Source organism: Pan troglodytes, chromosome 15 (assembly GCF_028858775.2).
Source record: "Pan troglodytes isolate AG18354 chromosome 15, NHGRI_mPanTro3-v2.0_pri, whole genome shotgun sequence".
NCBI lineage: Eukaryota > Metazoa > Chordata > Mammalia > Primates > Hominidae > Pan > Pan troglodytes.
The window spans coordinates 88,002,676-88,029,555 of NC_072413.2; the positions used below are offsets into that span (position 1 = coordinate 88,002,676).

At 43.3% G+C, this 26,880-nt stretch overlaps 1 protein-coding gene across 14 annotated transcripts in view; it reads left to right on the forward strand.

Annotated features, from left to right (window-relative positions):
• Positions 1–26,880, forward strand: part of TDP1 (tyrosyl-DNA phosphodiesterase 1) — an 89,704-nt gene that overhangs the window by 42,970 nt on the left and 19,854 nt on the right. For 11 of the 14 annotated variants that reach the window (XR_010150819.1, XM_009428260.4, NM_001246628.1 and 8 more), the window contains exon 14: positions 21,261–21,363. Coding sequence is in view for 10 of the 14 variants with exons in the window: in XM_009428260.4 (XP_009426535.1) it covers positions 21,261–21,363 (103 nt within the window). In the remaining 4 variants the exon portion in view is untranslated. Of the gene's footprint in view, positions 1–21,260; positions 21,364–25,069; positions 25,150–26,880 lie in introns of all 14 variants that reach the window. The other 3 variants (XR_010150820.1, XR_010150821.1, XR_010150822.1) reach the window with 1 other exon arrangement.

Consider the following 26,880-nt stretch of genomic DNA (forward strand, 5'->3'; position numbering starts at 1 on the left):
GGTAAGTGCTATAGAGAAAAAATAGAATGATAATTTAGGTGCACAATCCTTTATTCTAAATTCTTGGTACCAGATGTAGTTCAGTATTTGGATTTTAGAAAGATAATATGGTACCTATACTGTCTGTTAATATCCCTAGTGGTATCTGGACCAACACTTCATAATACATTTTGGAAGCAAAGATCACAGGTAGCCTCATGTCATCTTAGTTCAACTTTCGTTGCCCAATGAGTTAAGATCAAGTTTTGCTATCAAATGAAATGAGTTAAAAGCTTTATTTCAAATTTGGTTTAGGTTATTGTTTTTAAATTTTCAGAGCTAACATGTAGTTTTTAACCAGCAGTTCCAGGCACAGTTCCAAGCACATTTTTTATATATATAATAATGTATGTATGTATGTATATGTATATATATGCATATATTAATTCATGTAATTCTTATAGCCGTTCTACAGTGTATCCATTAATCCCCTTTTCAGATGGAAGAACTGAAGCACAGAGGTTAAACAATGTGCCCAAGAATCCAGAGTCCCCACCCTCAAACACTGTCCTGTAGGGTATGAGTGCCCGGGTTGGGGAGGGAGGCTGCTCCTTAAGGAAGAAGGTCAGGGAAGGCCTTCTGACGTGGTGACATTCATGTAGAGACCTGAAAGAAGTAGGGGAAGAGCCATGTGGATGGGTTGCTGAGGGATGCGGGGTGGGGAGTGGGAATATGCTTACTGTGTTTGATTAACAGCAAAGTGAGTGTTACTGGAGTCAATAGGATGGGAGGGTAGGTGAGTTCAGAGCAGTAGTGGGTGGCCAGACTTTGCCTTTTTACCTGCTTTCAGATATTACCATTTCTTTGATGTCTCCGGGGTTGCCTGAGGCCTTATTAGTCGTTGGTCTATGGAAAGCAGTTCAATGAATGTTATAATTTGAATTGATTGGAATAATTGAGTGCTTTTCTAAATGCTTGTTCCATGAGATTTTCTAGAATGAGATGTGGTTTTAAATAGTCAACTTCAGCTTATACTCAAATAGTGTGTCTCTCAACAGGGCACTATTGTTATTTTGGTCAAGATAATTTTTTGTTATACAAGATTGTCCCATGCATTATAAGTTATTTAATAACCTGGCCATCACATATTAACTGCCAAGTCCTAGTGAAAGCTGAAAAAAATGCCTTCTACATTTCTAAATATTCCCTAGATTTTATGCTCTGGTGGACAATATCATCATCCTTGAGAATAAATTGGTTATGAACAACTGATATATCCTTTCATTTAATATATTTACTTGCTTTAGAATAGTGAGGCAGGATTGTAGAGAGCACTGTGGATTCTAGTCCAAATGAAGTGCTCATGCCCAGCAAATCTAATGCTCTGTCAGCAAAGTAGCAGACATACTAGTTTTAAGAATTGGATTTTAGCCAAAGGTAAATACATCAAAAGCTACGTAAATTTAACTTTTGATATTTTTCTACTTTATTATTACTGATCCATATTAATGTTTGGGTTTGGAATGAATAACCCACTCCTTTTTATTAAGTACAATAAAATAAAAACAAATTCCCCAGAAAAAAATTATAGGAGTAATAAGCACAGAGAATGATAGGCAATATGAATTTTGACTTTTAACATGATAGACTTTAAAAAATAATCTAGAGCTGCATATCCAAAGAAGTATTATGATCACCCTTTGAAAGTAGGTGCTTTGGCCAAAAACATTGCCATTGCTCAAGTTTTCTTTCCACTCTTCCAAGTTCTTTCAAAATAAGTTGACGTGACACATTAACAAATAAGTATTGTTTCTTAATAGACATTCTTTGTTTCCAGCCTTGCATTAGTTTTCTGTTGCTATGTAATATATGATCACAAACTAAGGGGGCTTAAAACAATACAAATTTACTATCTCATGGTTCCCGTGGGTCAGGAGTCTGGGCGTGGATTAGCTGAGCCCTCTGCTCAGTGTCTCACCAGGCTAAAATCAAGGCGTCAACCCAGCTGTGCTCTCATCTGAAGCTTGGGGGTCCTCTTTCAAGCTCACGGTTGCTTGTGGCTGTAAGCCTGAGGTTCCTGCTTTCTTGTTGGCTGTCAGCCGGGCGTTCTCAGCTCCTAGGTGCTGCCCGTGGTGGTCTGCTGCATTCGTCATGGGGTGCTTCTTGGAGACCAGCAGGAGGATCTATCTCAGGAAGGACCCAACTCAGGCCCACCCAGGATTATTTCCCTTTTGAGTAACTTAGTCAATTAATTGATAACCAAATTATGCAAGTGAAACTCCATCATATTCACAATTTTGGCTTATCCTCAAGGAAAGGGGATATACAGGCATGTGCACCAGGGGCCATCTTTCGATTCTGCTTTCCACAGACTTCACTGATGGAGTTCCGCTCTTATTGCCCAGGCTGAAGTGCAATGTCACGATCTCGGCTCACTGCAACCTCTGCCTCCCAGGTTCAAGCAATTCTCCTGCCTCAGCCTCCTGAGTAGCTGGGATTACAGGCATGTGCCACCAGACCACGGCTAATTTTGTATTTTTAGTAGAGATGGAGTTTCTGCATGTTGGTCAGGCTGGTGTTGAACTCCCGACCTCAGATGATCCGCCCACCTCGGCCCCCCAAAGTGCTGGGATTATAGGCATGAACCACTGCACCCGGCCCACTGATATTTCTTTCCTGGTTCAATTTACCCATCTTATTCTCCAATTTTGGCTGGAATTAATTTTTTACTGTTTCCAAAATTGGGGTTTGTTTTCTGTAGTTAAGCAAAAGTACCCTTGTACACACTCAAAAGACTGAACCTCTGGCTCCAAAGCTCTTTGAGAAGTTCTGTACTTTCTTGGAGCCAAAAGAGGCAGCTGTACTGGAGTAAGGGACCAACCCCGCAGCATGACTGCTTTGGAGAACCATATTTGCTTGGGTATGTAGAGTTGTTAAAAATAATAGTCCTATAAAAGATTCATAGAATCACAAAAGATCTGATTTCCTAATCTTAAAAAATCTCATCCCCTTAGGAAATGTATTTCGTATGGTTCCTATTGGGTCTACGTAATATCTTATTGCCTGTTATGTCTCTACCCATCATAAGTAGAGGATGTTGACTTCCTGATCATTTGGGCTTTGTTTCGTCCAGTTGACATTTCACAAATGTGAAAACTGGCTACAGAAGGTCAGGAATTGGAATCTTATAAAAATGCTAGCCTTAATATAGTTTTTAATCTTCCCTTTTATTATTTTAAATATAAATCATAGTTTTCATTTCCTCTCTTTCATTATGTGTTGTGATTGAGGTTCTGACTGAAAACATTTTTCATAGATCCTGGGTCACGTTTTAGTATATGGTTGCCATAGTTACCACGTCACCAAGAATCATAAAATCTGCACCAAAACCTTTTTTAATGAAGTTTCTGTTGAACTATCTGCATTAGAAGTTTCCTTTTACTGTAGAGAAAAAATGAGTTTATAATTATCATGCTTCATTTCCTACCAGAATACTCATTGTGATCTTTGGTAATTATTCTTTAATGTTTGTGCCTTCTGGCAGATTGGCTAATATAGTGCCTAGTTCAGTACCTGGCCTGTAGTGGCTCAGAACTGAATGAATGGTATCCCCCTTAATCTAACTGCAGTTTATTTTCAGACTGCTTCTCAGGTTTTATTTTTTTCTGTACTGTCTACAATAACTATACTTTTCTTTCAACTTCTAATTCAAATGCTCCCCTTAAAGTGAAACTTTTTCTAGCTCAGCAGGCATAATTATTTTTTCCTTTGTGTTTTCATGGCGCTTTTTGCTTGGTCCTTTTTACATCTTCCCAGTTTATTTTATTTATTTTTTTTTAATTTTTTGAATATCTTCTCACTGCTTCTGTAGGCATCGACCTGGTTGCTTCTTTATGGGTCTCTTTGCTTCCCTGTGTCATGAGCTTCAGGTGAGCAAGGTGCCTGATCTTACTCATCTTTTTCTGCTTAGCATCTAACACTGCATGGCACATGGTTACTGACCAAAAATTATTTGAATCAGTACCCTTTTAAAAACTTATTTTTTTCCAATAGGTAACATACACAATATATAAATGGTATATAAAGAAGGTATGTCTTCCCATTCCTGTTCCCCAGCCACCCTGCTCCTCATCCGGAAACCACTACTACTAGTTGCTTGGGTTTAATAGCTGTAACCCATCAACATTTTCAAACCCAGGGTCCACAGATGGTGACATTTCCCAATCATCCAGCATATTATGGAGGAAATAACCTGAGATAGAGTCCAAAGATCCAAGTCCTAATTTGAGATTGCCACTTACTAGCCTTGCCACTTAAATTTTGGAAAACGCATTTATACCCTTGGCTTTTATCTCATTTATGGAATCCCAAGGATGATGATAGAAAACATGCGGTTGTTTCCTATTAAACAGTATGCTGTGTTTAATATTAGTTCACTGCTTGATTTTTCATGTCTCTCATATTCATTAGGCCTCTTAGGATTTAAGAAAGCACCTTATAAAGCCTTTATCTGTTTTGCCTGTGTAACACATCCATATAAAATATATGACCTTAAGACGTATTCAAGCTGGGTGCAGTGGCTCACACATGTAATCCCAGCACTTTGGGAGGCCAAGGCGATCGGATCACTTGCGCTCAGGAATTCAAGATCAGCCTGAGCAACATGGTAAAACCCCATCTCTACAAAAAAAAAAAAAAAAAAAAAAAGGCGGGGGGTGTGTGGTGGTGTGCACCTGCAGTCCCAGCTACTCAGGAGGCTGAGGTGGGAAGATAACTTGAGCCTGGGAGATTGAGGCTGCAGTGAGTCATGATGGCACCACTGTACTCCAGCCTAGGCAACAGAGTGAGACCCTGTCTCAAAAAAAGAAGATCTTTTCATAGATATATAGCCTTTTCTAAACTAAATATGTGGTTATTTTTATTTTATTTATTTATTTTTAGATGGAGTCTCGCCATGTCACCCAGGCTGGAGTGCAGTGGCATGATTTCGGCTCACTGCAACCTCCGCCTCCCGGGTTCAAGCGATTCTTCTGCCTCAGCCTCCCGAGTAGCTGGGACTACAGGCGCATGCCACCATGCCCAGCTAATTTTTGTATTTTTAGTAGAGACGGGGTTTCACGGTATTGGCCAGGCTGGTCTCGAACTCCTGACCTTGTGATCCACCCGCCTTGGCCCCCCAAAGTGCTGGGATTACAGGCGTGAGCCACTGCACCCAGCCATATGTGGTTAATTTTTAAATTGGTCACAATTACTCTATTTAATCAGGACAAGTACCGTCAGCCAGATTTATACATTCAGAGAAACTCAAAATTAACAGTTCACTTGAACTTATTAGGATGTTATATTAGCTGGCGATTTCCTCTTTTGATTTGTTACTTTTATGGAGAGATATTTATGGTTTTAATAAGATTTTCCTCCCATCTGTTTTGATCCTACCGTAAAATCATCCCATGTTTGATGGGCAGCCGGTTGTTAGGGAAATTATTGGGACATGATGACAAATATGGTATTTAAATTTTACCACAGGACTAAGCAGGAGGAAGATGAGGTTTAAGAGAAGCCTTGGCTAAGAGGATAGTGCCTAGGTGTAATTGGCAAACCCAATGAGAACAGTTACGAAAGTTGTGTATTGTGGGTGGTCAGAAGCAAGGTGGGTACCTAACACATGCTGGATCACTGTTAGAGTTGCCTAGCAACTGACAGGCAATGCGGATAGTCAGGGATGAGCAGAAATGTTGGTGCTGCCACTTCGGGAGAAAACGAGACAAGTGCTTGACTGCAAAATCACTGGCTTTTTGAGGAAACATAAAAGACATTCTCTCTCCTCTGCTTTTCAATATTACTATGCAGTACTCCTTCTCTAATGTCTGTTGCTTTGATTCTGAAACAAATCACCTCTTTTTGTTCTCCTTTGTCTGAGTATTTTGGTGAAAATAAAATTGGATTACACAAGAAAATACTTATAGATGTCATTGGGTAGACTTGCTTGCCTGGCCCTGTGGCTCTAAGATATTGGGATTAGCTGGTATGCTTCATGTGCTTTGTTACAAATGATGGTTATCAGTACTAACGCCTACAAGTGACTTCCTTTATACGATAGAGATGACTCAAGGTCATATTACTACCCTCACCTGCCTACATCTGGTACAAGCAGAGTGAAGACAGAGCATACCCCTTTCTGTACTCATATGAGAAAGTCTTGTGAGCATCATCACTGATGGAAAAAAGCTTGAGACCCCTGACTTAGTGCCTCTAGACCCTTTGCACTGGCATTGCTAGTCACTAAGTGCACATCTGGCTTGAGATGAGGAGGTGCTACCTGGAATTTCCCACCAGGGACTGGCCTCCAAAGAAAGCCTCTCACAAGTAATATAGCAAATACTTGTATGGTGCTTACTATATGCTGGCCAAGCGCTTTTTTATACTAGCTCATTTAATCACCCAAATTAGGAGCTAGGTACTGGTACTATCCCCATTTTAGAGATATGAAAACTAAAGCATAGAGAGCTTAAATAGCATGCCCCCAAGTGACCCAGCTGGGAAGCAGGAAGAGCTAGGATTTAGACCCAGATAGTCTGATGTGACTGTTTCTTGTTTATGTGCCAGGTGCTATTCTAGGTTTTAGTTATAGATGATGGACAAGACAGGTGTGGTCCCTGCTCTCATGGAACTTGCCTTCTAATTGATGTAGACCTGTCGTCTCTCTGCTTTGGGATTGGCACAGAAACATTATTGCAGGAGAGTCAGCAGGATGGTGACAGGCTGAGAGAAGGAAGGGAGGAAGTAGGTTGCCTATAAGGTTGTGAGCACAGCTCTCTAGGAGAGTTAAACATGCTGTTAGGCTTTCTGGAGCTGATCAACAGCCCCAAGGAGGCTGCCCCTCCAGCTATCTCAGGTCTTAGTGGAAACCTTCCTTGTGCTATGCAGCACCAATGCTTCAGGCTCCAAAAAGACAAGAATCATTCCCAGGACACTGTGTACTATGGGACTCAGGAAAACAAAGGTAAGGCACCAGCCTTCACATACTTTATAAAGGAATCATCTTCAGAGAGCTTTTCAAGGTCTCCCAGGACCTTGACCAAATGCTGACCATATGGCCAGTCTTACTGGCCATGTGAACAGTCCATCTGCTCTGCAGCCACACTCTTAAGACATTTGTTTCTGCTCTCTAGGCCCATTTCCCCATCTGTAAAACCAGGGGTTGGGCTAAATCAGTGGATTTTGTGCTGTGTTCCTTGGAGCCCTGTGGGCTCTGGAAACCCCTTTCAGAAGCCACCACAACAGTGGGCAGAGAGAGATGAGTGCAGGTAATTCACCCAGAGATACTCGCCCTTGTTTGCTTAAAATGTTTCCTTTGAACAAAGGGTTCTCTAGGTTTAAAAAAAAAAATTTTAAAAATCATTATAATAGATCATCTCCCAAGGCCCATTCTAACAAACATATCATAGTTCTGTTAAAAGCATTAACCATTTCCAAACCTTACCTTTGTGAGGTGCATTAAAATTTACTAAGCACTTGCACCTAGATTATTTCATTCATTCCTCATTATAGCCCAGTGTAATGAGCAGATGGTGTTAAGTCCTTATTATAAGTGAAGAAATTGGTGACCTAAGTACTAACCACAAGGTAACAGAGCTAGCCAAAAGCAAACTCAAATCTTACAAGTCTGTTGCTCTTTTCAAGTCCTTGTATTTATTGCCTTTCCACTATAGGAGATAGACTAAAACATTGGAACATTTCATTACAAAATAAAACAGTAAGCAGTTTTTGGTTGTCACAGGGGTTACTATTAAATATATACTCAAATTATTTGGTATAGTATTCTAAATACCAATTTTGACCTGAAATTTGAAAAGCACTTTTTTTATCCTTGGCAGTAATTTTTGTCATTTTGGATTATTGATGTGATGACTTCTAAAGTCCTTGTAATTCCATCTGTGGGATCAAGAATAGATGGATCCTTTTAAAGACTAGGTCAACAGGTAGGCTGGACTATGCCATCGGGCACCAAGGCCTCCATTTAGAGTCCAACATGGCTGTGAAAGACTGCTTGTCGGGGGAGGGTCATGATAGGCCTGTGACTGAGGAACAAAGTGAGGTTGCAAGTAGATTTGTCCAAATCTATTTGGTGGTTTGTCAGACTTTACACTTGCAAAACCCCACACCCAAGTATCTAATCTTCTTTAGTGTTTTGCTCTTATCTGCTTGAAAACATGCATCATAATCATTTTCATTTTTCTTTTCTTGCTGGCTTTTCTTTGTTAATACACTGTAAGACCTGATATCCACCCTGGGAACACAGCTGATGTGTTGCATCCTCTTAGTAGTTAATCTCCCAAGATTCTTCAACATCTGCAGAATTTTGAGAGAGGATTTCACGCTGTCACTCAGGCTGGAGTGCAATGGCATGCTCACTGCTCACTGCATCCTTGACCTCCCAGGCTCAGGTGATCCTCCCTTCTCAGCCTCCCCAAATAGCTGGGACTACAGGTGTATGCCACCATGCCTAGCTACTTTTTTTTGAGACAGAGTCTTGCTCTGTCACCCAGGCTGGAGTGCAATGGCGTGATCTCAGCTCACTGCAACCTCCACCTCCTGGGTTCAAGCGATTCTCCTGCCTCAGCCTCCCAAGTAGCTGGGATTACAGGCGCCCGCGACCAAACCTGGCTAATTTTTTTGTGTTTTTAGTAGAGATGGGGTTTCACCATGTTGACCAGGCTGGTCTCGAACTCCTGACCTCAGGTGATCCGCCCACCTCAGCCTCCCAAAGTGCTGGGATTACAGGCGTGAGGCACCATGCCCAGCCCATGCCTGGCTAATTTTTGTATTTTTCATAGAGATGGAGTTTTGAAATGTTGCTCAGGTTGCTGTTGAACTCCTGAGCTCAAAACTCTCTATCTGCCTTGGCCTCCCAAAGTGCTGGGATTACAGGTGTGAGCCACCATGACCAGCTCCCCTTCCTCTTTATTATTCACCAATATTTTCATTCCACCCTTTTTTGGCTTTCAAAATTAGTCATTGTCATTATTACTTTACAGTCACTTCTTGTTTACAGTTACCCATAAGTTTACTCATTTCTTTGTTCTTTTTCTTCCCGGTAGCCCTGTCCTTTCAAACAAATTCAGTTTTATTCCTGAACTATATCTTTTATAGTTATTTCACTGATGCCTTCTTACTGGCAATAAGCTCTTATTTGTTTTTCTAAAACTCCCTTTATTTTTGCCCTCATTTTTGAGTGATAATTTAACTGAATTTAAAATTCTTTGGCCGGACGCGGTGGCTCACACTGCCCACACCTGTAATCCCAGCACTTTAGGAGGCCAAGGCCGGTGGATCAGTTGAGACCAGGAGTTCAAGACCAGCCTGGGCAACATGGTGAAACCCTGTCTCTACTAAAAATATAAAAATTAGCTGGGCATGGTAGCTCACACCTGTAATCCCAGCTACTCAGGTGGCTGAGGCATGAAAATCGCTTGAACCCAGGAAGCGGAGGTGGCAGTGAGCTGAGATCGCTCCACTGCACTCCAACCTGGGCAATAGAGCAAGACCCTGTCTTGGGGCGGGAAACTGGGACAAAGTAACTGCCAACTAAGATTTTTTTTTTTCCTTTTAAGGCAGAGTTTTGCTCTGCCACCCAGGCTTGGTTCACTGTAACCTCCACTTCTCGGGCTCAAGTCATCCTTCCACCTCAGCCTCCCAAGTAGCTGGGACTACAGGCATGCACCACCACACCTGGCTAATTTTTTATTTTTTTTAGAGATGAGGTCTCACTATGTTGCTGTTCTCACACCCCTGAGTTCAAGCAATCCTTCCACCTCAGCCTCCCAAAATACTGGGATTACAGGCATGAACCACCATGCCTGGTCTTCCTCTAAGTTCCTTAAATATTTTTTTCCATTGGCTTTTGAGCTCAGTTGTTGGTATTGAGAAGTTGCCATCTAATTGTTGCTCCTTGTGGAAAAGCTGTCTCATCTCTGGCTGTTTTTAAGATTTTCTTTATATTTGGTATTCTTCAATTTAGCTACGATGGATAAATAGGTATGGATTTATTTTTATTTAGTCTCAGCAGGGTTTGTTGTATTTCTTCACTCTAAAGAACTGATTTTTCAACAGTTCGGTAAAATTATTGGCTATTATCGTTAAGCATATTGACTCACCCTCTCTCACTTCCTTCTTGCAACTCTTATGAGATGCTTGTCGGACCCTCTCATTCTATCTTCAGTTTCTTACTTTGCACCTCTTTGCCTCTGAGTTGCATTCTACCTAATTTCTTTAGATCTTTCTTCTGTTCATTAGTTTTGTTTTCAGCTGTGACTCATATGGTATTTAATTCATCAGTAGAGTTTTTAATTCTAATGACTGTATTTTACTTTTGGACCTTCTTGGATACCATATGTTTCATGGTTTAGAGTTCAGCCCGGAGTCACGCTGCCTGAGTTCAAATTCTTACTCTACCACCTAGTACCTGTTGAAATCTTGGGCAAATGACTTCCATTTTCTCATCTGTTAAATAAGTATAGTAATAGAATAGGTATCTAATAGTTAATAATGAAAATAAATAGAATATATAAAGGTATTAAAACAATGTTTGGCAGTTAATAGATGCTGCATATTAGCTGCCATTATTAGCAAATTTGTTTTATGCTTGTTTCATTATTTCTTTTGTATGTTGTTTACTTTGAAATCTTTTATTTTTGTTTTGTTTTTTGAGATGGTGTCTTGCTGTGTCACCCAGGCTGGAGTGCAGTGGCACGTGATCATAGCTTCTGGGCTCAAGCAATTCTCCCATCTCAGTCTCACAAGTAGCTGGGACTGCACGTGCACACCACCCTGCCTGGCTAATTTTTGCATTTTATTTTGATATGGGATCTTGCTTTGTTGCCCTGGCTGGTCTCAAGCCTCTGGCCTCAAGTGATCCTTCTGTCTTGGCTTCCCAAAGCACTAGGATTACAGGCATGAGCTACCATGTCCGGCTCAAATCATTTTAAGTATACTTATTTTTAACTCGACATCTAATTGGTCAATCATCTGAAGTTCCTGGAGGTCTAATTATATTTTCTGTTGTCTTGCTCATGATGGATTTGGATTATTTTCCCTTTTATTTTAAAATTTGTGTCTTCACTGAAGCTTGAACTATAAAAATTATCTGTGACTTGAGTGGACAAACCTCTGTACCTCCAGATAGATTTTGTTGCTGCTGGTCTCTTCAAGAACCTGGAACCAACGTCTATGTTAATATCTTGACATAAGGTAGGGGCAGATACCTAGCATTCCAATATTTGAGAGATCAGGTAGAAGAAAAGGAGTGACCAGAGAGGTTGAAAGCAGAAAGGAAGCCACAAAGTGTAGCAGAAAACAAGGAAGAATAATTACATTAATGTTTCAGTTATGCCAGGGGATAAGAGGCACTGATGGTAGAAGTCTCATGCTACAGAGAGATTAAGATGAGAGTAAAGAAGTTTCCATTGGATATGGCAGTGTGGAGTGACTTTAAGTGGCTTCAGGATAGTGGTTTGGGGAAAAGTCTTATTGAAAGCACATAATAGATTGAAGGGTAAGTGTGGTTCTCTGCAGTATTGTACTGGAAGTTATAGCCAGTGCAATAAGGCAAAAAAATAAAAGACATAAAGATTATTAAGGAAAAAGTAAAACTATATTTGCAGAAGATATGATTGTGCATTTGTAAAACCCCAAGGAGTTTAAACATGATTTCAAGATTCACTATAAAAGCAGGGTAAGACTGTGATATCAGCATAAGAATAGATAAATTGATCAATAGAACAGAACAGAGTCCAGAAATAGACACATATATCATCAACCATTTTTGACAAAGGCACCAATGTAATTCAGTGGATGAAGGATGTTCTTTTCAATAAATATTGCTAAAGCAATTGGATATTGATGCAGGAAAAAAACACCTTAGCCTATCTTAGGACATAGACAAAATTAACTTCAGATGTATCATATGCCTAAGTGAGAACGCTAAAGCTATAAAGCCTAGAACAAGAATACCCTATTACCTTGAAGTAGGCAAGATTTAGTACATAAGACATAAAATGCACTTGCAAGAAAAGATTTACACATGTTTGGACTTCAAAATATTTTAAAACGTTATTTTGTCAAAAGACACCATTTTGGGATGGATGAAAAGGTTTTTCTGAGTAAGACCTCACACCCAGAAGCTATAAAGTCAAAAACTGCACCTTGGATAACTTCCTTCCTCGCCCCAAAATGGAAGAAAACAAGCAAAAATTACCTTCTGAACTATAAAGGTTTTCATAAAAAAGTTATAACTGGGCAAACATTTGCAACATAATTGTAATATATGAAAAGCACTGTGTGGTGGGCAGAATAATGGCCACCCAAAGATGTCTTTGTGTAAATCCTCAGAGGCTGTGACTGTTAAATTATCTGGCAAAGGGTAATTAAGGCAGCAGGTGGGATTAGGTTTGCTAATCAACTGACCTTAAAATGGGGTGGTTATTGGGGGAGGGCCCAGTATAATCACAAAGATACTTAGAAGTAGAAGAGGGACAAGTCGAGAGAGAGAGCACTGCATGAAAAAGGACTCAGCTAACCTCACTGGCCTTGAAGATGAAGGAACAGAGACATTCCAAGGGGAATGCAGACAGCCTCTAGAACTAGAAAAGGCAAGGAAATGAATTCTTCCTGAGGGCCTCTGGAAGAAATACAATCCTCCTAAAACTTTAATTTTACTTTACTTTGTGTAAGATAATGAATCTTTGTTTTAAGTCATTAAATTTGTGGCATTTTGTTAGAGCAGCAGCAGGAAACTAATGGGCACTGCATATCAAGAGAAAAAAACAGTATCATAGTTTAAAAATTGATACTTCACAGAGGTAAACATCAGCGTTCAGTAGTGATATGGGCTGGCTGTATCCCCACCCAAATCTCATCTTGAATTGTAGCACCCATAATCCCCACATGTTGTGGAAGGGACCTGGTGGGAGGTAATTCAGTCATGGGGGTGGGTTTTCCTGTGCTGTTCTCATGATAGTGAATATGTCTCATGAGATCTGATGGTTTTTATAAAGAGCAGTTTCTCTGCACACACACTCCTGCCTGCCACCATGTAAGGCACGCCTTTGCTCCTCCTTTGCCTGCTGCCGTGATTGTGAAGCATCCCCAGCCATGTGGAACTGTGAGTCCATTAAACCTCCTTTCCTTTATAAATTACCCAGTCTTGGGTATGTCTTTATTAGCAGTGAGAGAACAGACTGTTATAGTAAATTGCTACCGGTAGAGTGGGGTGCTGTTATAAGGATACCCAAAAATGTGGAAGTGACTTTGGAACTGGGTAACAGGCAGAGGTTGGAACAGTTTGGAGGGCTCAGAAGAAGACAGGAAAATGTGGGAAAGTGGGAACTTCCTAGAGACCTGGAGGGCTCAGAAGACAGGAAGATGTGGGAAAGTTTGGAACTTCCTAAAAACTTGTTGAATGGCTTTGACCAAAATGCTGACAGTGATATGGACAATGAAGTCTAGGCTAACATGTTCCCAGATGGAGATGAGAAACTTGTTGGGAACTGGGGCATAGGGGACTCTTCCTATGTTTTATCAAGGAGACTGGTGGCATTTTGCCCCTGCCATAGAGATCTGTGGAACTTTAACCTTGAGAAAGATAATATAGGGTATCTGGCAGAAGAAATTTCTAAGCAGCAAAGTGTTTGAGGTGATTTTGGGTGCTCTTAAAGGCATACAGTTTTATTCATTCATAAAGATACTGTTTGGAGTTGGAACTTATGTTTAAAAGGGAAGCAGAGCATAAAAGTTGGAAAACCTGCAACCTGACAATGCAATAGAAAAGAAAAACCCATGTTCTGAGGACTACAGAAATTTGCATAAGTAATGAGGAGCCAAATGTTAATTGCCAAGACAATGGGGAAAATGTCTGCAGGGCATGTCAGAAGTCTTCACGGCAGACCCTCCCATCACATGCCTGGAAGCCTAGGAGGAAATGGCTTTGTGGGCCAGGCCCAGGGCCTTGCCGCTTTGTGCAGTCTTGGGACTTGGTGCCCTGCATCCCAGGCATGGCTAAAAGGTGCCAACATACAGCTCAGGCCATTGCTTCAGAGGGTGCAAGCCCCAAGCCTTGGTGGCTTACACATTGTGTTGGGCCTGTAGGTACACATAAGTTAAGAATTGAGGTTTGGGAACCCCTACTTACATTTCAAAGGATGTATGGAAAAGCCTGGATGTCCAGGCAACAGTTTGCTGCAGGGATGGAGCCTCATGTCATTAAGTGTTTATGGCTTTTCCAGGCACATGGTGCAAGCTGTCAGTGAATCTACAATTCTGCGATCTTGAAGGATTCTGGCCCTTCTCACAGCTCCAGTAGGCAGTGCCCTAGTGGGGACTCTGTGTGGGGCCTCCGACCCCATAATTCCCTTCCACACTGCCATAGCAAAGGTTCTCCATGAGGGCCTCGTCCCTGGAGCAAACTTTTGCCTGGACATCCAGTCGTTTCTATACATCCTCTGAAATGTAGGTAGAGGTTCCCAAACCTCAATTCTTAACTTCTGTGTACCCACAAGGCCATTGCTTCAGAGGTGTGCTGCAGGGGTGGAGCCCTCATGGAGAACCTCTGCTAGGGCAGTGCAGAAGAGAAATATGGGGTAGGAGCCCCCACACAGAGTCCCTACTGGGGCACTGCCTAGTGGAGCTGTGAGAAGAGGGCCACCATCCTCCAGACCCCAGAATGGTAGATCCACTGACAGCTTGCGTGGTGGGCCTGGAAAAGCTGCAGACACTCAATGCCAGCCCCTGAAAGCAGCCAAGAAGGGGGGCTATACCCTGCAAAGCTACAGGGGCAGAGCCTGTCCAAGGTTATGGAAGCCTACCTCTTGGATCAGCGTGACCTGGATGTGAGACATGGAGTCAAAGGAGATCATTTCGGAGCTTTAAGATTTGACTTCCCTGACAGATTTTGGACTTGCATGGGGCCTGTAGCCCCTTTGTTTTGGCCAATTTCTCCCATTTAGAATGGCTGTGTTTACCCAATGCCTGTACCCACATTGTATTTAGGAAGTAACTAACTTGCTGTTGATTTTACAGGGTCATAGGCAGAAGGGACGTACTTTGTCTCAGATGAGTCTTCGGACTGTAGACTTTTGAATTAATGCCGAAATGAGTTAAGACTTTGGGAGGCTGTTGGGAAGGCACGATTGGTTTTGAAATGTGAGAACATGAGATTTGGGAGGGGTAAGGGGTAGAATGATATGGTTTGGCTCTGTGTCCTCACCCAAATGTCATCTTGAACTGTAGCTTCCATAATTCCCATGTGTCATGAGAGGGACCTGGTGGGAGGTAATTGAATCACGGGAGTGGGTTTTCCCAGGCAGTTCTCTTGATAGTGAATAGGTCTCACGAGATCTGATGGTTTTATAAAGGGCAGTTCCCTGCACATGCTCTCTTGCCTGCCGCCATGTAAGATGTGCCTTTGCTCCTCCTTTGCCTTCTGCTATGATTGTGAGGCCTCCCCAGCCATGTGCAACTGTGAGTCCATTAAACATCCTTTCCTTTGTAAATTATCCAGCCTCGGGTATGTCTTTATTAGCAGCATGAGAACAGACTGATACAAGTAGATACAGTTAAAAATACTTGATATGGTTTGGCTGTGTCCCCACCCAAATCTCATTTTGAATTGTAGCTCCCATAATTCCCACATGTTGTGAGGGAGACACAGTGGGAGATAATTAAATCTTGGGGGCAGTTTCCCCCATACTGTTCTCATGGTACTGAATAAGTCTCAGGAGATCTGATGGTTTTATAAGGGGAAACCTCTTTTACTTGGCTCTCATTTTCTCTCTTTGCCTGCTACCATCTTTGTAAGAAGTGACTTGTTCCCCCTTGCCTTCTGCCATGATTGTGAAGCCTCCTTAGCCATGTGGAACTGTGAGTCCATTAAACCTCTTTCCTTTATAAATTACCCAGTCTTGGGTATGTCTTTATTAGCTGCGTGAGAACAGACTAATACAATACTTAATATTGTTAGTAATCAGAGAAGTCAAATATAAATTAGATATATTTTGCCTATTAGACTTGTAAAACTTTTAATAGATACTATCCACCCAGTGTTCTCAAGAGTCTAAGAAAAGAATACTTCCATACAATGTTGCTAATAATCTAAATAGGATAGATGCTTGAGACAGAAATTGGACAGAATTTATCAAAATTAAAGATTATGTTCCTGTGTATACCCGTATACAACTTGAATCTTCTACAGTGAGAATATCTTTACATATCACTTGTGAAATGTCATTTCAATCCATAAAACAGAGCCTAAGAGTAATACAAGAAAACCTACAGAGAATGCAAAATGGAAGGAAACCTACGATGTCTGTGTTTGTGGCACACACACTGCCGTGGAGTTTTAGGAAAGGGCAACAGCAGCATTGGCTGGAGTCATGGTTTCCCCTCCACATCAGTACAGCTGCTTAGTCTCCATCTTCTCCAGCACACACTGTTAACATTCTGTTTTATTGCAGCTGTCTGTGAACATGTCTGTCCCCTCATCCCTGGTCCTCTAGAAGTGCGGTGGCCAAAGCCTCAGTCTGTACATTGTCTCATTGTCTCTGTACTCTTTGTGCTGCTGCTGCTGCCTAGACTGTTAAGTAATTAATGATGAAAAAGAAATATTTTATCAGTGGACGTATGTTCCCATAACAGCAGTCATCCTTGGGGACTTGTACATCTTCTAAAAAAAATACTTAAAAGTGAATCTAATCAGCCACTCTAGTTGGTGTTCAAGCAGGGATTGGTGATGGCAACTGTTCCCATTACCAAAGTTCAGGTTTTGAAAGATGCTTGGAGCAGGGTTTGGCCCAGAGGTCATCTTCATAGCTCCCCACTTCCTTTCTTAGGCAGTTGTTTCCCCCATGTGTTACCATGAACATCCAACAAGTACTCCACTCCCCAGTGGTAAACCTCCAGTGAAACTCAGAGATTTTACCTTAGGATGAGACTACATCACTGGAGGGGAACACTCTAGTTCATGTGAGCATGGGTGTCTCTCATCATTGTAGACTCTAGCCTGGAAAGGGATTTTTGGTCTCATAGGCTGACAGCCCTCATTCTGGATACGGGAACCTAAAGCCCAGGGAGGAGAGGAGTGGCTTAAGGAGTCACAGCTAATGGGGAGGCTGAGACATAAACTACTCCTGATTCAGGGTCCAGGGCTCTTTTCTCAGCATGTGCCTGCCTGCCTTCTCCATGTGCCTAACATGCCATTCCTGTGCTCTCCTGAGATTTCCTGTATGAATTTTTTGTCATATGTTTTCAAGTTTACTCTTAAAAATTTAATCTTTGGGACAGAATGTTCATATTGGGGACTCAGGTCAAACCTGTAATAAGCAGTCACACCTCACAAGCTGTGGCAGGGTATTCTGCCACCATTTGCACTCCTTGTAGGCAAGGGGACAATAAACTGCCTAAATGAGCAACATATCATTAGTCAGCTTAGCTGTGGTGGCTTGGTGCCTCATTCAGCTCAGACTGCTATACAGAGCAGCTTATAAATATATTTCATAGTTTTAGAGAATGGAAGTTCAATGTCAGGGTGCCAGCATGGCCAGGTACCGGTGAGGGCCTTCTTCTGGGCTGCAGCCTGCTGACTTCTCACTGTGTCCTCACAAGGTAGAAAGAGGGCAAGGCAGCTTTCTGGGGTCTCCTTTATAAGGGCACCAGTCTCATTCATGAGGACCCCATCCTCATGACATAATTAACCCAAAGCCCCTGCTCCTGACACCATCACATTGGGGGTTAGGATTTCAACATATGAATTCTGGAGGACACAAACACATTGGGGGTTAGGATTTCAACATATGAATTCTGGAGGACACAAACATTCAGTTCCTAACACTTGGTAATGGTCAACTTGTCTACCCTCAACCACAATTTCCAGAATTCCCTTTCTTGTATGTTTCCAATTAGGTGGGCCCCAAGGGAGATTCTTATATTTGGAGAGCAAATGTGAGACAGCAGCCGTTTTTTGTTTTTTGTTTTTTTTTTTTTTTGAGATGGAGTTGTTTCGCTCTTATTGCCCAGGCTGGAGTGCAATGGCTCCATCTTGCCCCACAGCAACCTCCTCCTGGGTTCAAGCGATTCTCCTGCCTCAGCCTCCTGAGTAGTTGGGATTACGGGTATGCGCCACCACGCCCGGCTAATTTTGTGTTTTTAGTGGAGACGGGGTTTCTCCATGTTGGTCAGACTGGTCTCGAACTCTCGACCTCAGATGATCCGCTGCCTTGGCCTCCCAAAGTGCTGGGATTACAGGTGTGAGCCACTGTGCCCAGCCGAGACAGCAGCCATTTTTATAACTCATGCGTTGTCACTGTGTCCAGCAGAAGCTGGACCTCACACCCTCCCAAGTCCTCCTTCAGCTTTTCTAACTCCTGGCCCTCACCAGGTATGTATTTTTTCTGTGATGAAGGCCCTGTCTTCTGCAGGACATCCACACCTCCAGTGTCAGAGGCACAAAAACCACATGGGTTTCTATCCTCACAGTCTTCAGTCCATGCCTGTGGCTCCAGCTAGTTATTCTTCACTTTATGCCTGTCCTCCTCTGGCTTCTGCCTGCTCTGTAGACTTCTAGCTCCAGCATCAGGACAAAGATAACACCCTTATAAAGACTTTAACCAGCTCCTACAATTACATGATAATAAATTCCTGTAAGAAATACACACACACACACATATACAATTTCCTAGTTATGTTTCTGTGATTGAACCCTGACTGATACACCCCCAGAAGCTACTGTCACTCAACATGACTTTAGTAAGGGTTTGGGTAGTGTTTCTGGTAGATGGTAGACCATGGGACCTCCAGAGTTCTACCCTAAGGATCTAAAGTAAATTAAATACCCCACCCCTCTTTAGTGATGAAGCATCACTCGGTATCCAGCAGCAACAACACAAACCACAGCACTTGGGAGAGAAAGCAGCCCAGTCCAGTAGAAAAAAGAACAATGGAAGAATGAGGGCAGGGGGAACAAAATGGTGAAAACGAGTTTTCAACAGAAGCCAGGACAGGCAGTGGACAATGGATTCCATGTGGAGAACAGAAGCTAGAACTTTTTGGAGTTGTGGGAGCAAGAGACCCCTGTGATGTCGCTGTGCCTCATGAAAGACATAGTGCTTTTGCTGTACATGACGGGCGTGTGTGCGCGCGCGCACACACACACACCCCCACCCTCCCTGCCCCCCAACCCCACAAGAGTTTGGAAATACCCCATCTTCCTGGCTGCCCCAGGTGCCCGTGATTCAAAGTATTACCCAGAATGTAAAAAGTTATTAAAGATGATATCTCAGGGAATGTTGATTTATCACCTAGACAACCTGCAAGTGACTTTCAGGCTCTCAGTGTTCACAGTAGAGTTTCTAAGGTCCCAAATGCTTAGAAATCTGTTACAAGCCAAATAAAAGGAGGGATTGGAGGAAGCCATCTGAAAGGCTGTCCTTGTGATCTCTGTTGAACTTTACTTTGGAATAAGCCCTCAAATCTTGGAATGCTAAGAAAACACAACTCATGGGGAAAGAATGAGAACAGCCTTCCAGAAGATACCTCCCATCTGTGTTGTCATGATACTGATAGTCAAGAGTTGGCCAGAAAGCGATCATCTAAAAAGTGAGAAAAACACCTCAGACCCACTTGTTGGTTTTGCCGTTAGACTTTCCTCTTCGCCCAGGAGATGACCTGTTTTACTAACAGGTGAAAGACCTAAAAGCAAGATGTCATCTTGGACTTTTAAAAAAAGGTTTTTTCCTAGAATCATAATACCAGTTTATCATAAACATCAGCTTCCTCTTCACTTTATGTCGCAACGACGTCATAGACAGTGATGTTCATGATTGTGGTCCTTGTGCAAAGGTTTCCTGTCCTCAATATGGTTCATTTAGGAAGCCAGGAAAGCTTGTAAATAGTGCTCTATTTGCTTAAGTCAGCCTAATTGCTTCAAGAGTTTTCCTTAGCTCTGATTTCCACATTCTTCTTTCTCTGTTCCCATAGAACCCTTAACAAACTTTTTTTTTTTTTTATCTTACTTGGTCGTTGTTTTTGTTTGACTCTCCAATTCCAGCAGACAATAGTTCCAGCACATAGCTCAGAAAACATACTTGGTGCACCAGTGAGTGAATCTCGAAATAGTCACAGTCATCCACAAAGTCAGGCTCTAAAGAGTTTTCTGAATAGCTGAGGTTTATATGTTTTAAAAATGAAATAGAACTTGGGTGAGCCTAACTGAAAAAATGTTTATGGTGGGTTTATGTTAGTCTCTGCCACATTCGATTATAAAAAGAGTCTCTGAAGACGCCTCAGAGCTTAGTGGTCTCCATTCCTGAGCACCTTAATATGCACCTTGGCACCTCCTGCCAGTTCAGTGTCCAGTCTCCTTCGTCCTGCTGCAGCTTGATTTTTTTTCTTTTTCTTGAGACGAGGTTTTAATTGTCATCCAGACTGGAGTGTGGTGGTGCAGTCTCTGCTCGCTGCAACCTCCACCTCCCAGGCTCAAGCGATCCTCCCACCTCAGCCTTCCAAGTAGCTAGGACTGTAGGTTCGCGTCACCATGCCTGGCTAATGTTTTTTAGAAATGTGGTTTTGCCATCTTTCCCAGGCTGGTCCTGGGTTCAAGTGGTCCGCCCGCCTCGGCCTCCCAAAATGCTGGGATTACAGGAGTGAGCCACCATGCCTGGCTTGTACTGTGATTTTTTTAGCCACAACTCTTTGAACATATAAAACATCATTCTGAATGTACCATTTATCTCTAGATACAAATAACAGTCTTTGTCCTCAGAGCTGTTTTCTTCACATTGAAAGTAGAAATTAGCACTACCTGGCAAAAAAACTGAAAAAGAAAATATGAAGCTTAAGATACTACTGCATAAGATAATATTAACTTTCTTCTTAAATGCTAGTTTTATATACAACAAAACCAGAAATCCTGGCTACTCCAGGATCGTGAAAAGAAAAGGGGCTTTAGAAAGAAAAAACTAAAATCTAAGGAAAGATAATTATTTTAATAGCTGCCCTCAGGAAAATGCAGATGAGGGTGAAACTATCCCAAATTAGCAATTAGATAAATCTCAAGGATTAGAGAACAGCAGATTTTAAATTCTCTTTTCAAAAATGCAGCAACTCTGCTAGAAAATGAATGAATGTGATTGCAGCTATATATTTTTTTGACCGGTGCTCTTGCAGCTGTGGAAGTTTGACCCACACTGAGATGCCTCCCTGAGTCAGCCCTTTCTGTGTCCTTGTCTCTGCAGCGCAAATCTGTCCAAGGCTGCCTGGGGAGCATTGGAGAAGAATGGCACCCAGCTGATGATCCGCTCCTACGAGCTCGGGGTCCTTTTCCTCCCTTCAGCATTTGTAAGTTTACACTTCCAACTGCACAGTGGGTCACATGGGAGATGAATTGCGCTTTGTGTTCTCTTCCTTTAGTCACAACAGCTTGCCTAAGGTAGGCAGGAAACAGTCGGGATTCTTACCCAGAGCCTGCACTCTTAACCGCTGGTCTGTACCTCTGAGCTTACCGAACACTCACCAGTCTGGGTGCAGTGGGATACCTGCTTTCAAGGCATGTACTTGATTAGGAATTGACTGTGTGCTTCCAGCGAAATTAATAACATTTAAAATAAATATTGTGAACTACAATGTGAAGATTTATCTCAAGGTGGTAGATGACAAGTCACCAAAGGAATGGCCCAATCAAGCACAAGTTGTTTTAGGTAGGGGTGACTGGAGGATGAAGTTGGGAGGCAGGAGAGCTTGGCAGAGTATTTGAAAGATGCTTAGGATGTAGGCTGTATAGAGAGAGGTGGGAATGGCATCAACGTTGGAAAGGAATTGGTAGTAGCACAAACTGGGAAGCAGAGATTGGTTCACATCATTGGCTAGAGTTTGGCCGGGCGGGGCCAGTGGGGTGGCACAAAGGACATGTGCTTCTGGCCCAGTAAGCCCTCTGGAAAAGCACCGTGTTGAAGTGGTCTCTCGAGATGTCCAGCACAGCCAGCTTGTCTCCTAGCTCTGGAGCCACTTGAGATTTCTGTGTCCAAACACCAGAAAGAGTGGCTGTGTCCAAACACCAGAAGGAATGGCTTGCACATAGGGGCTGGGGTGTACAAGCCATCTGTTTCTCTAAATGCTAGAATCACGCTTGACCCAGAGAGATATTCCCACCATAAGAGGCACATGGACTGAGATCTCCCATGTCACCTCCTTATACTCACTGTGGGCACACACACACAGAATACAGAATCGCCCACACAATGAGATGGCTAATGCTTTTTCCTTCCTTCCTCCCTTCCTCCCTTCCTCCCTTCCTCCCTTCCTCCCTTCCTCCCCCCCTCCCTCCCTCCCTCCCTCCCTCCCTCCCTCCCTCCCTCCCTGCCTCCCTCCCTCCCTCCCTCCCTCCCTCCCTCCCTCCCTCCCTTCCTCCCTTCCTTCCTTCCTTCCTTCCTGTCACTGTGGGCACACACTCAGAATCGCCCACACGATGAGATGGCTAATGCTTCGCCCACATGATCAGATGGCTAATGCTTTTTCCTTCCCTCCCTCCCTCCCTCCCTTCCTTCCTCCCTTCCTTCCTTTCCTCCCTTCCTTCCTTCCCTCCCTTCCCTCCTTCCCTCCCTCCCTCCCTCCCTCCCTCCCCACCTTCTTCCCTCCCTCCCTCCCTCCCCGCCTTCCTTCCTCCCTCCCTCCCCTGCCCTCCTCACTGGCTATAGTTGAATTTATGACAAACACACATGACAAAGCTCCCTTGTGGACAACACCGACTGGACCAGAAGATTTAGCTGAGGGGTTGGTGTGTGCTTGTCCTCAGACTTCAATCTGGACTAATCCAGTCTTTTTTTTTTTTTTTAGACAGAGTCTCGCTCTGTCGCCCAGGCTGGAGTGCAGTGGCACGATCTCGGCTCACTGCAACCTCCACCTCCAGGGTTCAAGTGATTTTCCTGCATCAGCCTCCCTAGTAGATGGGACTACAGGCGCCTGCCACCACGTCCAGCTAATTTTTGTATTTTTAGTAGAGACGGGGTTTCACCATGTTGGCCAAGTCTCCAACTCCTGGCCTCAAGCGATCTGCCTGCCTCAGCCTCCCAAAGTGCTGGGATTACAGGGGTGTGCCACCGCTTAATCCAGTCTTAAGGCACGCTGGAGAGCACCCACCTTCCCAGCCCACCCCAGCGTCGTTCACTGTTTCTCACACCGTGCTCAGGTGAAGAGCTCTTTTCTCCCTTTCTCTCTCTTCTTCTCACCAGTCTATCCATTCTTTCTCTTTCTGTCTCAGTTTCACTACAAAACTATGTAACTAACCTCTTTTAGTTATAAGATTTCAGCTTTATCACACAGCTTGTGGGAAACAATGAAGTCGCATCACTAGGAGGTGTGATTATAGTGACTGTGGCTTTTATAATAACTGGCTGGAGTTCTCTCCCAATAATAAGTAATGGAATAAATTCCACATCACTCCTGTTTGGCTTCTGTTGTCAGCATTTACAAAAGTCTGGTCCTTTGTAACTGTTCTGACCATGAAAATGCTGATCATGAAAATGCTAATAGGAAGAAATGTATTGCCCTTCCAGGTCCTCTAAACCCTTCTGAGCTATTCATTTTTTACCCCAGATATTCTTTCTCTGACTATCCATTAATGAAGGCTAATAGAGAAAAAGAAATAATCATTTGGAATCCCTAAACCGACCTTATAGGGGGGCTCTTCTATATTTTGGAATAAGAAAGAGCCCCATTATAGCACATTCCAGGTAAAATAGAGATTGCATTATTATAAAGACCATCAGACAAGAATATAAAACAGATTCCACCCCTTCTAGACTATGCCAACCGATTCAAGAGCTAGGCACCAATTAGGGTGACGATGTAATTAACAGTCTAAGATTGTAACAGATTTTCCAAGAGTTTGTTAGCACATCTCAAAAAACAGAGCCTGGAACAGTGCTTTCCAGCAGGCTTCCATCATGACCCTGGTGAGGCCCCACTCACTATACCTATCTTGTCATTAGCCATTGTCCCTTTGGTTGGGCTGTGTCCTTCAGTGAATCACAAATGACTTGGGCAGAGTGCTCTAATCAGGCATTGTGGACGGTACACAGAATGGCTTTACCCTTCCCCTCCCAGGGAGCTCATAGGCTAGTTGGGCAGGATGGTCATAGAGTCAGATGGCCACCTGATACACCTAAGCAATGAGACAGAGACATCCTTCCTGGGTGAGAGCCGGGTGCTGAGATCTGAGGGAGGTGCCTACCTGAGTGAGCAGAGCCAGAGGACTTTGTTGTGCGTTACAGAAACCAATTTGTGCCCACAGAAGCCCACAGATGGAAGAAGTTTACTGAAAAGATGCTGGGGGGATGTCATGGGATCAGCGGAGTTGCTGAGTAGCTGAGACTTGGGAGCAACGGGCCCAGGCCCTCTTAGGGGACTCAGCAGCGGCCCTTCTCCCTGGGTTCTGCAGCTAGCATGGCTCTGCAGCCCAGGTGCTGGCCAGTCCGCATCCCAGTGACACCTCAGGCCTAGATCTGCCTTCCATGACTCAGGACTCTCCCAGCTCCATTCCCGGAGAAAGAGCCTGTTTCCAGAGAAGGGAGGATGGATGTGAGCGAGGAAGTCACCCTGAGGGGTAGATACTACCAAGGGGTTTCACCCATAAGTGAGTTGATGTGCGTCTTGTCAGTCTGTAAAAAGGGTTGTTGGGTTATTTTGATATAGGAGACTTTATCTTTAAGTGCTTATATCACAACATCTATGTTGTCTATTGATATGTGAAGCTTCTGGAAAAAAAGTAGACCTTTGCTTGGCCTTCACAAAATTAACATCGATGGTTTTGACCTTGAGGATGACCCAGAGATTTGTGCCATGAGGTAGTTTGTCGTTTCGCTGAGTTTATACGTGCACAGGAGTGAGATGCTTAACTTGTGAAGGAGAGGCTGTCCAACAGAACAGCCCAACGGTTCCCTCCTCAAAGCATACCCCAGGCTCCTACCTGAACGTTCCAGTGGCCTGGGACTACCCACCTCCATACTCACTTCAGTCCCACACATACCCTGTGCCTGCTGTCTTCCAGGCCCCTGCGGAGAGTATAAAGGATGAAGTGGAGGCTTCGTTCTCTGGTAACGCATGGATAAGCCGAGGACACAGACACTGGTGATTACAATATATGACAAGAACTAGGGTGTGGGGCATTCAAAATACAGGGGCTCTGAGAAGAGGGACCATGTGGTCTGCCTGGGGGGCTTGGGAAAGGCTTTGTTAAGAAGGTGGCATTCGATCTCACTCTTGAGAAAGGAGTATGAGCTTAACCTGCTGTCAGGGAAGAGGAGGCTTCCAGACAGAGATAATAGTGCAGGCTGTGTTTGGGAAAGAGCCAACAGTTCTGTGTGCTTGGAATGGGGATGGGGCGTGGGTATGAGAGGCTTGGAATTCCAATCTGAAGGAGACTGGAGAACAGAACACACCACTGGCCTTGGTTCCACGTGGATAGTAGAAAGGCATCAGTTTTTTAAGCAGGGCTAGTGGTCTTAGGCCAGTTTTCAGAGAATTTGAATCTTACAAAATATAATTCTGAAATTAGGATTATGATTTATACTATTTAAAAGGTACTTGAGGATATAGCACATTGCATGTATTATCAAAATCATCATCTTAGCCATGTAAACCACACTGTTTAACAAACCTGATTATTAATGAGTCACTGTTACTATTCACCTCACTCTCTTGGCATGTCTTTTTTTTTTCTTTGAGACGGGCTCTTGCTCTGCCGCCCAGGCTGGAGTACAGAGCTGTAGTCTCCACCAGGCTCAAGCAGTCCTCCCACTTCAGCCTCCTGAGTAGCTGGGACTACAAGTGTGTGCCACTACACCCGGCTGACTTGTTAATTTTTCTGTAGAGATGCGGTCTTGCCATGTTGCCCAGACTGGTCTTGAACTGCTGGGCTCAAGTGATCCTTCTCAGCCTCCCAAAAGATCTTGTCATTTCTCACTCCTTAATGCTTCTTGATAATCTGTTCCCTCTGAACACCCCCGCAACATCACATGCTGGGTGAATCAGCTGTTACTGCCATGGCCCCCACTTCACCTCCCTGGGCCACATCTATGCTACTCCTCAGTTCACTGTGGGAATGGGCCTTGTAGACCACAGATCTGGTTTTGTTACCTGCTGGAGATCCTGTAAGGTAGAATCCAGCCTCCTTAGCAGGGCTTCTTTTCCCCTTCGTGCTCCGACTCCTAACCTCTCGTTCCTGGTACTTACTGTTTATGCTGTGCAGAACTCATGGCTCTCACTATGAACGAGGTCCACCCTGCTAGCCAGCCATAATCTGTACTGAGAATAACACCTTTACGCCCCACCTCTGCCTGCTGCACCTGTCTCCACTCCAGGCACCCCTCCTCTGCATCCACAACTTTCTAGAACCTGGGGCTCAGCACATATCCCACCTTGCATTGTGACCTTTGACTCTTGTCTTCTGGACCAGAGTGAGCTGAATGGGTCATGTGGGAGGCTTTTCCTAAGTGTCTGTTAGTTGAAGTTGTTTCCTTTAAGTTGATCCATACCGAACAATGTGAGAAGTGTGTGAAACAGTATGGAGACTGTGATTTTGGTCCAGTGGGTATTGTGTGCAGTAGGTGCTTAAATATGTTCACAAATTGTGTTGTAAAGCAATTTGCAGTATGGAATAGCTCATCTGTAGCTGTCTTGAAATTAAAATACACATACGCTTAGGAGTCCACTGCAGTACTTACAAATGCCAATCCCTATAAATTAACTTAATAAATATCTTAAAGATTTCTGTATTGTAATCCTAAAATGTTTACTGACAAGAATGCAGTTTATCATAAAATGAGGCCAGGAGTTAATATCTTTTTTTAGGTTTCCCTG